Source organism: Bombus vosnesenskii, unplaced genomic scaffold, assembly GCF_011952255.1.
Source record: "Bombus vosnesenskii isolate JDL3184/JDL3185 unplaced genomic scaffold, Bvos_JDL3184-5_v1.1 scf7180000016274, whole genome shotgun sequence".
NCBI classification, from domain to species: Eukaryota; Metazoa; Arthropoda; class Insecta; order Hymenoptera; family Apidae; genus Bombus; species Bombus vosnesenskii.
In genome coordinates this window covers 1,990,156-1,999,464 of record NW_022884343.1, presented here as the reverse complement: position 1 = coordinate 1,999,464, position 9,309 = coordinate 1,990,156, and the positions used below count along the sequence as shown (strand labels likewise).

Sequence of the window (9,309 nt, the reverse complement as noted above, 5' to 3'; positions counted from 1 at the left end):
AGTGCTTAACAAAATAAAAACGATTTTTTTGTTCTTTTACCTAGAATTTATTCTATGTGGTAAACGTATATTAAAAATAGGAAGGAAAAATATTATGATATAAAACTATTTTGTTTACGTGACACATTTATTATTTCCACGAGTTCGCCTTGTGTTTTGGCAAAAAATGAAATCCTTCAGGCACTTTTCCTAGTAACATTTCTCTGAAAATGAAGTCTAAGTTAAAACAAAGCAAATGCGTTAGATATGACATTGAAATAAAATATTTTTACGATAATTTAATCCAGTCTGCACAATTTGAACTGGCCATTAGCGTTTCCATATCATCACGGCCTCTATAAAATGGAGGTCTTTCATTAATCCTTTGTGGTGGTTTCTCTAATATTCCAACAGGAATATACCTAAATAGAAATAGAATTTAATAATTTACACAACATATGTATAGAAATGTACATATGTATATATGTATAAAAAATCAAAATTACCTATGCAAGAAAGATATCCACTCCAACATAAACCTCCTTGTTGTCTCGACGCCACGAGTGTCCGAGCCCCAATGTTCAAGGCCATATTTAGAATATTTTCTCAAGATCTCAAATCTTTCTGAACTTGATATATCAATCAACTTCTTTTCTTTTATTTCAGTGAATATCCATGGCTTTATCAATGCCCCACGTCCTATGGTGATGCCATATATAGAAGTGTATGCATCTTGAACTCTTCGATAATCATCATATGATAAAATGTCTCCATTTCCAAATACTGGAATAGGATCAGCTAGTTTCGCGCATTTTTCTATATAATCCCAATCAGCTAACTTTGTATACCTTTGTTCACGTGATCTTCCATGAACCTACATTAATTCACAATTAATAGTTAATATTTTTTAACATAATTTATTAAAGTCTTATCATAACAACTTCAGAGTATAATTAACTTACTCACAGTAATCATGGACACACCCCAATCACGAAACTTTGGCATCAAAGTATGTGCAATAGGTTTATCTATGTAAACCCCTGTTCTAGTTTTTACAGTTAAAGGTATATTCATAACCTGATTAACAGATTTCACAACAGTTTCTAGAACATTTAATCGATTCAGCATACCACTGCCTCCTCCCTGTCTATAAATTAGATCTATGGGACAACCAAGATTCAAATCAATGAAATCAATATCAATTTCTTCATTCAGCAACTGTGCACATCTTGTTAATACTCCTGGGTTGTTTCCACAAAGCTGTACACCAAAAATGTCTTCGGATTCATGTCTTTTTACCAAAGCCCATTCTTCATGTGCTCCTTTCAATATCCTTGGCGCCAGAGCCATCTCTCCACAAGTTATGTCTGCTCCATATTCTTTGCATATTCTTCTAAATGGTAAGTTTCCTACTGTTGTCAATGGGCTTAACAATATCTTATTCCTCCAATCAATTTTTTTCTTTTCTGAGTCCCTACATTTTATTAAATCATAATCTTCAATAGGGCCAAGTTTCTTCTCTGTATTTTGAGTCTCACGAGCTTTATTCTTAGATTCATTAATAGAAGTATCTAATATTGGACTATCTTTTACCTCCAGTTTATCTCTGTCCAAGGATTCATCAATTTGTTTAATTTTTTCTATCTCTGGCTCTTGTTTAACCTTTTTTGTTCCTATATTTTTCCTAGATGGTCCATTTGCCTTAACAATATTTTCAGATTTAGAAAAATTATATTTGTGTTTTCTTAATTGTGTCTGAATATCTTTAGCTAAATGATTTTTTGTAGAAGGAGGCCTTTTCCTAAATTCGTCCATTTTTTCCTTGTCAATAATATTCAAACCTTCTTTTGTCAAGTGTTTGGAACCCATCCTACAGGCAGCACCACGTGGACACCTGCCGGTGAGCTCAAAGATATAGCATTCATCAGTGATATCATCTGGCTTAATCTTTAAATATTCAACTCTGTTGTGCAAAAATATGCACTGATTATTATCACATTTCCTTTCAGGCTCATCTACTGCTTGGTCAGCTATCCAGGGACATAAATTCAGTTCACGCTGTGTCTTAAATGGTGGTGGCCTTGCTTTGTTTTGCCCCCTGAGCTTTTCTTTTTTATCATCATTTTTAAGCTTTTTGGTTGGAGGCTCATCCAATATAGAAACATCCTCACTTAAATTAGTTGTATTATTTGATACTTTCTGCTTGTCAGTCTCAGTCAAACATTTTTCACTTAGAAGTCTTACATGATCTTCTATAATAAACCTGTGACATTTTATTACGGATAAATTTATTATACAAAAATAAAAGCATTTTTTTTATCGGAAGATAAATTACTTAAGAAAATATTACGACATAGAAGTATTTTTGTGATCTTTATTTTATTGCGTTCGACAGAAAAGTTTTGCATAATGACAGAATGCCACGCGGTTTGAACAAATCGAGGTTATGTAGTTATATATGTTATTTATATGAGTTACCTTGAAAAAATTGAATGTTAATAGTCAAAATAACAATGATTACTTACTCTTCTTTAATTAAGCAGACACCTTTTTGTTTATCATCACTGTAATCAAATGAACAATCTTCCACACATTTTTCACTGTAATCTGCCATTTCAAACAAGTCGATTGCCTGAATAGATTTCGAGAGATCGATCAGTCGAGAACTCTGAGAATTCACGAATCAGTGAAAACGGTGTTATTAATCAGCCATCACGGAAGATATTTAATTATTAGAAGAAATTAGTAGAAAATAGTAATCAATTTTACTGTAGCTCAGAGTATCATGCATTTGGAGTATTATTATAAATATTTTTATTTTTAATTACTATTTTAGTGTAAAATAATTTTTACAGTGAGATTTTTCATTTCTACATAATTTAAAAATTAATAGTCACGTTTATCGAGTTTTTGTAGCTTCATCCAATTAATTAAGTTTCTATTTAATTCCAGGTAATGATTTCTTAAATCAGGATATCGATTACGTGTTACGTAATTTTTGCATAACAGATGTATAACATATAGCTGAGTGTGCTGAAATTAAGTATGATTTGAAAACATTAATGAAACGTTAAAAAATATTGTTAAGTTATCCAGAATAAATAAAATGGCTAACTTTATAATACCGATGCATTTATTTGCGTATATTAGTGGCTATGTAAATAGATATCGACTACCTTTGCCTCTAATTATGTCACCACAGTAATTTAAAAGTACAGAACAGTGGCTCTCACAATAAAACTGTTGAATCCTAATCGTATTTAAAATAAAAAGAAATTTAATTTGCACCCTTTTCTTACTAATAAAACAATATTGCATAATCTATAAATGATTTAAATTATTAAGCTTTCTATGGAGTTATTTATTAAGTATTTATGCCCAATTTTTTCCCAACCTTAATTTATTCCTTAATTAGTTTTCGATATAATGCTTTATATTCATCAAAAATCTAATTAACGAAGAAAAATAATCTTCCTGCATTTGCCAGTTTAAAATAAAAATTTTCATAGAAGAATTCTAATAAAATCCTAGATATATTCTCCAAAATATATGCTAAAAATGTTCAATATTTCTTAGGAGATTGGAATTCTTAACAAATGCTTAATATAAAGACCAATTCATTGTTGATTAAATACCTCATTAAAGAATGAAAATAAACATTTTAATTAAATTCTAATATTTTTTAAAGTGCGCTGAAATTTTTTAACATTTCTGAGCAAATTGAAGTTTCCTAATCTAAATAAAAAATTTCCATAGATTCCAATAAAATTCCAATATTTTTTAAAGTAATATGAAATGATACAGAAATGTATTTAAAATGGTACTCTCGTACCGTTTAAACCCGCACGCGCATAGTTTCAATATGGTGTTGCGTACTTCTACACGTGTCCTTGTGTACTCACGCTACTTTTTCATGCGAAAGATCGAGCATGTTAAAGTCCTCCAACAGTCAGTAACAGACAGAACAGCGACGCGGATGAAGAGCGATCCGTCGTAGCGAGATATTTCTGTCAGTTGCATCGGTGAACGACGTTGTGACGGTCCCGGTAAGTTCGCAATATGCTTGACGATACATCTTTCTATCCATCGATACGAATTATCGTTGAAACGGCTTAACAACCATGTAAACTATTGTTTACATCATCAACAATAGTTAGTCCTTCGATACAATCAAACACAGCGACTTAAATGATCAAAGAAATAGGATTACATGAAGTTTATGCGGTTGATAAGAACTATCGCTAATTTCACAACTCAATAAATATGGGTCACTATATTCATTGTTGTGCACTATGAGAGTCCTAGATGATACTATAATTGGTCTGTACTATATAATTTGTTTATTTTATAACTGATAAGTGAACAGTATTTAAATATGAACTTCTTTGATCTCTATATGTTTATATGCCTATATAGTCTGCTTCTTGCATTATCTTACAGGTTCTTAGATTTTATAATATTCTTTTTCTTCAGTAAGAATTTTTTTATTTTAAAAAGAATTTGAACTAAATGTGATACATATCCAAGCATTTGTGATGCAAAACTATGTTTTGCTTTCAGTAGATAATATTAGAAAATAATACTTAACACACATTATAAAGATATGGTGCTTAAGGTAGATTAGGAGATTATACTTATATCTTTCTTAATTTGATCTTTTAGTTTGAACTTATAGAATGTATTTCAACTTTATTTTCTTCTTTGACTATTACATAGAATTATTTTCTGTTTAATATATATTACCTAATGCATCTGTGTGTATAAAATTAATAGAGTATTCCTTGCTTATATCAATAGAACAATAGTATGGAAGAAGTAGGTACATTACAATGGGAAGATTACCTAGTCATAGCAGTCACACTATGCATAAGTCTGGGCATAGGTATCTATTACCGGTTCAGTGGTGGACGACAAAAAACTATGGAGGTATATACATCATTCTTTTAAAATTGTGGCTTCTAAAACAATGTTAAATTAAAACAAAATTATTTTCTTAACAGGAATACTTCATTGCCAGCAGGTCAATGAGCATCACACCTGTGGCTGTCGCACTAGTGGTTTCCTTCATGTCTGCAATTACTTTATTAGGAGTTTCTGCAGAAAATTACACATATGGAACACAGTTTGTAGTAATTAATTTATCATACCTCATAGGAACTCCTCTTGTTTGTTATGGATTTTTACCAGTATTTTTTAAACTCCAAGCAACAAGCGCTTATGAGGTTTGTATGATAAATTTCGTTTAAACAAAATAAAAATGATAAAAAATTATGTATATTTAAATTACATATTTATCTCTTTCTAGTACTTAGAAAAACGTTTTGGAATCAGAGCTAGAATGATGGCTAGTTTTGTGTACTGGCTGCAATTGCTTTTGTATTCTGGTGTTGTACTTTATGCTCCCGCTCTAGCATTAGAGGCAACAACAGGAATTTCTAAAACTGGCAGTATTATTATCCTTGGCTTAGTATGTGCCTTCTATTCAAGCATAGGGGGTATCAAAGCTGTTTTAATCACAGATGTGTTTCAAGGATTGCTGATGTTTGTTTCTGTCTTTATTATTATCATCATAGCTGCTAACGAGGCTGGAGGTATAGGCAGAATCTGGCAAATAGCGGAGGAAGGACATAGGATTGAATTTGACAGGTACAATGTGTGGCATAATGAAAAATGATATCTTAATTTTGATAAACTAATTATGAAATATCTTCCAAGTATTTCGATAGACCCCACAGTTCGACATACTTGGTGGTCGCTCACTATTGGTGGTTTATGCACGTTTCTATCACTGTATGGCGTAAATCAAGTTCAAGTACAGCGTTTGTTAACAGTGAGGTAAGTATCACAATGAGTAAGATATGAAATGTTATTAATTTTACATAATATTTTTAGAGATATAAAAGCAGCACAGAAAGCACTTTGGCTGGCATGGCCAATTTTGTCAATACTTTCAATGACTACGTGTTTCTCAGGATTAGCAATATATAGTAAATATTATAAATGTGATCCTTTGCTTCAAAAAAGGATATCATCTACAGATATGTTGATGCCTTTGTATGTCATGGACACCATGTCTGACAAACCTGGTTTACCTGGTCTTTTCATAGCAGGTAAAATTTATTGATATTTTTATTTTACCTCTTAATGCTTAAAAATGTGTTAATGCAGGTGAAGTAAATTCTTCAAACTAATATATTCTCATATCTTAGGTATTTTTAGTGCTGGTCTCAGCACTATTTCAGCAGCATTAAATTCTTTGGCAGCAGTAACACTAGAAGATTATTTAAAACCAGCATATAAAAAATGTTGTGGTAAGGAATTCTCTACGAGTATGTCGACAACCATGGCTAAGTTACTTGCCCTCATTTATGGAATTATTTCCATTGCCTTGGCGTTTCTGGCACAATTATTGGGAGGTGTTTTACAGGTATCCTTTTTTTACCAATTAAATCATAAGAATACTATAAAATATTGTCGGGATTTCATTTAAGAAAGTTTTACTTCTATTGATGTTATAGGCTGGCCTAACAATATTTGGGGTAGTGGGCGGTCCATTATTAGGCCTTTTCACTCTTGGAATGCTCACAGAAACAGCTTCTGAAACAGGGTCTGTAATAGGCGTTACTGTGTCTCTAGCATTTTTGTTTTGGGTTGCTTTTGGACAACCCAGGCCTATTCCAACAACACTACCAGTTACCAATAGTGGTTGCTCAAATGCAACCATTTTCATCCCTATGGAAAAAGTACCATTGTAAGTAATTCCTAACCTTAATTAATCTTTTAAAAAGGAAATTTTATAATGAAATAATGTTTTATTTTAGGAAATCAGATGATTACCTCTATGTGTATCGGGTCTCTTATATGTGGTATGCTCCAATTGGATTTTTGATGACGTTCATAATTGGATTAGGCCTCAGTTACTGTTTGAACCGGATATATAAAGAACCGAAAGTTGGGCTGGATACCAACTTGTTCTTCCCTGTAATAGGAGAACGTATACGTCACAGGAATAGGGAGATTTCTAGTAGTAGTGAGAACGTGGTATCAAAGAATGCTACTGAGCACAAGAAGTACATTTTCAATGTAAATTCGGCTAATGATGTGGTGGAAACTTCTGATAATACCAATACCACCAAACTTTAATGCATACTTGGTTAATCGCTTGCTTTCTTCAAGTGGCATTTTCGATTCTAGGCATTCCATACTTTGTTTTGTAAGCCTAAGTATTGTACGGGACTTGAAACCACTTAAGTTGGTCCCTTAAAAGAAAAAAGATGACATGTCCAAAGAATGAATAGGAAAATTAAATTATTATCCATATTTATAATACTAAATTTAATTTTACCGTAGTTTGGCTGTACTGCTTTGGGAGAAATAAAAAGCGGGATTCATATATTTATTGATAAATTGTTGGAGGTAATTTTAGAATGAGTCAGCTGGGCTAGAAAATTGCCCATTTGGACATGTCAGTTCAAAACACCAATATTATATTATAAAAAGGTATTTGTCGGTGCTTTTAGCCCATAATAATTACTTATTTGTTTGTAATTATTTAGATAATAGTATTTCACTATCAAGCGAATGTCTTCCATCTTGTTCCTAAACTGCCATTTTGTAATTTGTCTATAAGATGTTTTACAGAAATGCACAAGTTACTTATTTTGTTTCACATATCAATGACAAAGACACGATGGCATGCGAATTTTTATGGTACCAAAAGAAATGTCTTTTATTCCAAAGAATTTGCGCACATCTGCTCAATACAGATACTTAATGTATTCACTCTTAAGTATCACAAATATTGTACAAATTACTTTATGGAATTATATTTTTCGTAGATGCACCAGAAAAACAGGTCTAATCTTTTTTACAATTGGACGATAATTAATTAAATAATGATTCTTTTTATTTTAGAATTGAGAAACATGCACTACAAAATTGTATGTAAGTAATAATACTCTCTTACCAAAAGAGGCTATATTTTAATTCTGAATATAAAAAGATATATTTTTATATACAATAGTTCAATACAGAGTATTCTATGGATAACTCATGATGTTTTCCAAAACAGATATCCGTAGAGTGTAAATTTTATATTTATAATAGGTTTGTTATTTAGTGTGATGATATATGCAACACTTCCGTCATTTTTTTCGGCTAGTCTGTCAGTCAGTAGAATGTAGCAATATATTTATCCAAGCTTCGCTGTACTATGCAACAGGGGTCAATAAAACAATGTATGTGTGAAAGGAAACGATGCTATGAGTAGCAGCAATTATTTTCAGTTTCTCCTCTTGTTTATCCAATGAAGAATCAAGTAATTACAATTAACAGTAAGACAATCGAGCAGCAGGAATGAGTATTTATTGTTAGAAATGATGGACTAGCTTAGAACTGAAATTTGTAGCTTTTAATTCCCTCTTTAATACATTATATCTCTTTCAATAAAGCAAATCAGAAGACTTCTTATGAATTATTCCAGGGAATAACATAACATAACTTCTTTAACATACTTTGCATTAACTTATATTACAACTAACTTCCAGCAAATGAAATTTAATTATATTTGAAATTTGTCAGACTCTTTAATGGAAAAATTTGTTTGAAATTAATTACAAGTTTAATTTTTTGTAGGAATTAGTGTTATGAAATTTTAAAAGAAAAATAAAAGGGGACAACGTGTATTTCAAAAGAAGTTCTCGCAGAAGAAAGAGAACGATCTAAGGTGCATCTGGAGAGAAGCAAGTCCCAGATCAAACTACTAGTGGCCAGTTGAAACCAGTTTCAATTTATCCGTGGCTCGCGCTTCGATTACTGGGCTCTTTTTAATTATTTTTCTAGCGAAACTGTGACCGCCATTTTCCACGTCCACTACTTCTTTAACAGCCAATTAATCCATCAGGAAATCTAACTGACATTCTTTTTAAACGAGGTGTCGAATGCTATACTTATCCATGTCCTCTGAAAGACTCAGTCTTCCTCGACTTAGTTAATTCTCTTTCGAATACGATTATCCAGCATGAAATTGCCGTTAGATGTAAATACATATATAAAATTTACCATTTTAAGTCTTCTATTATACTGTATATCTTATTTGACAAGTAAGTATGAGATTCTTGGATATGCAAATTAGAATTACTAAAAAATTAATAAATGAATGTTTTATGTTTATTATAAATATTTAGATTTGTGTTATACTAATCAATTTTCTGGTCTTAACTTATAATAAATACAAAATAATACTGCATTCTCTTTTCTTGACAACTTATTACAATAAATAATTTACTTTATTGTACAAAAATCACTTTATCTGCTATATTGAATATTTCA

The 9,309-nt window shown here is 31.3% G+C and overlaps 2 protein-coding genes across 4 annotated transcripts; one reads left to right on the top strand and one right to left on the bottom strand.

Moving 5' to 3' along the window:
• Nucleotides 1–21: 21 nt before the first annotated feature.
• Nucleotides 22–4,021, bottom strand: LOC117242541 (tRNA-dihydrouridine(47) synthase [NAD(P)(+)]-like). Of its 3 annotated transcripts, none has more exons than XM_033509312.1 (6): nt 2,505–2,647; nt 946–2,242; nt 486–853; nt 273–401; nt 119–203; nt 22–40 (listed from the first exon to the last, which is right to left on the bottom strand). In XM_033509312.1, the coding sequence occupies exons 1-5, from the start codon at nt 2,591–2,593 to the stop codon at nt 131–133; spliced, it is 1,956 nt and encodes a 651-aa protein (XP_033365203.1). In that variant the 5' UTR covers nt 2,594–2,647; the 3' UTR covers nt 22–40; nt 119–130. The 3 variants fall into 3 exon arrangements, with proteins under 3 accessions (XP_033365203.1, XP_033365200.1, XP_033365201.1); XM_033509309.1 differs by lacking the exon at nt 22–40 and adding an exon at nt 3,882–4,021 and having other exon boundaries at nt 50–203; XM_033509310.1 differs by lacking the exon at nt 22–40 and adding an exon at nt 2,877–3,014 and having other exon boundaries at nt 50–203.
• Nucleotides 3,827–8,929, top strand: LOC117242540 (putative sodium-dependent multivitamin transporter). Its single transcript, XM_033509308.1, is given in 10 exon segments — nt 3,827–3,973; nt 3,975–4,025; nt 4,777–4,905; nt 4,980–5,201; nt 5,285–5,625; nt 5,695–5,814; nt 5,872–6,089; nt 6,189–6,406; nt 6,498–6,730; nt 6,801–8,929. Coding segments are annotated over 10 exon segments (1,986 nt in total). The 5' UTR covers nt 3,827–3,841; the 3' UTR covers nt 7,123–8,929.
• Nucleotides 8,930–9,309: the final 380 nt, after the last annotated feature.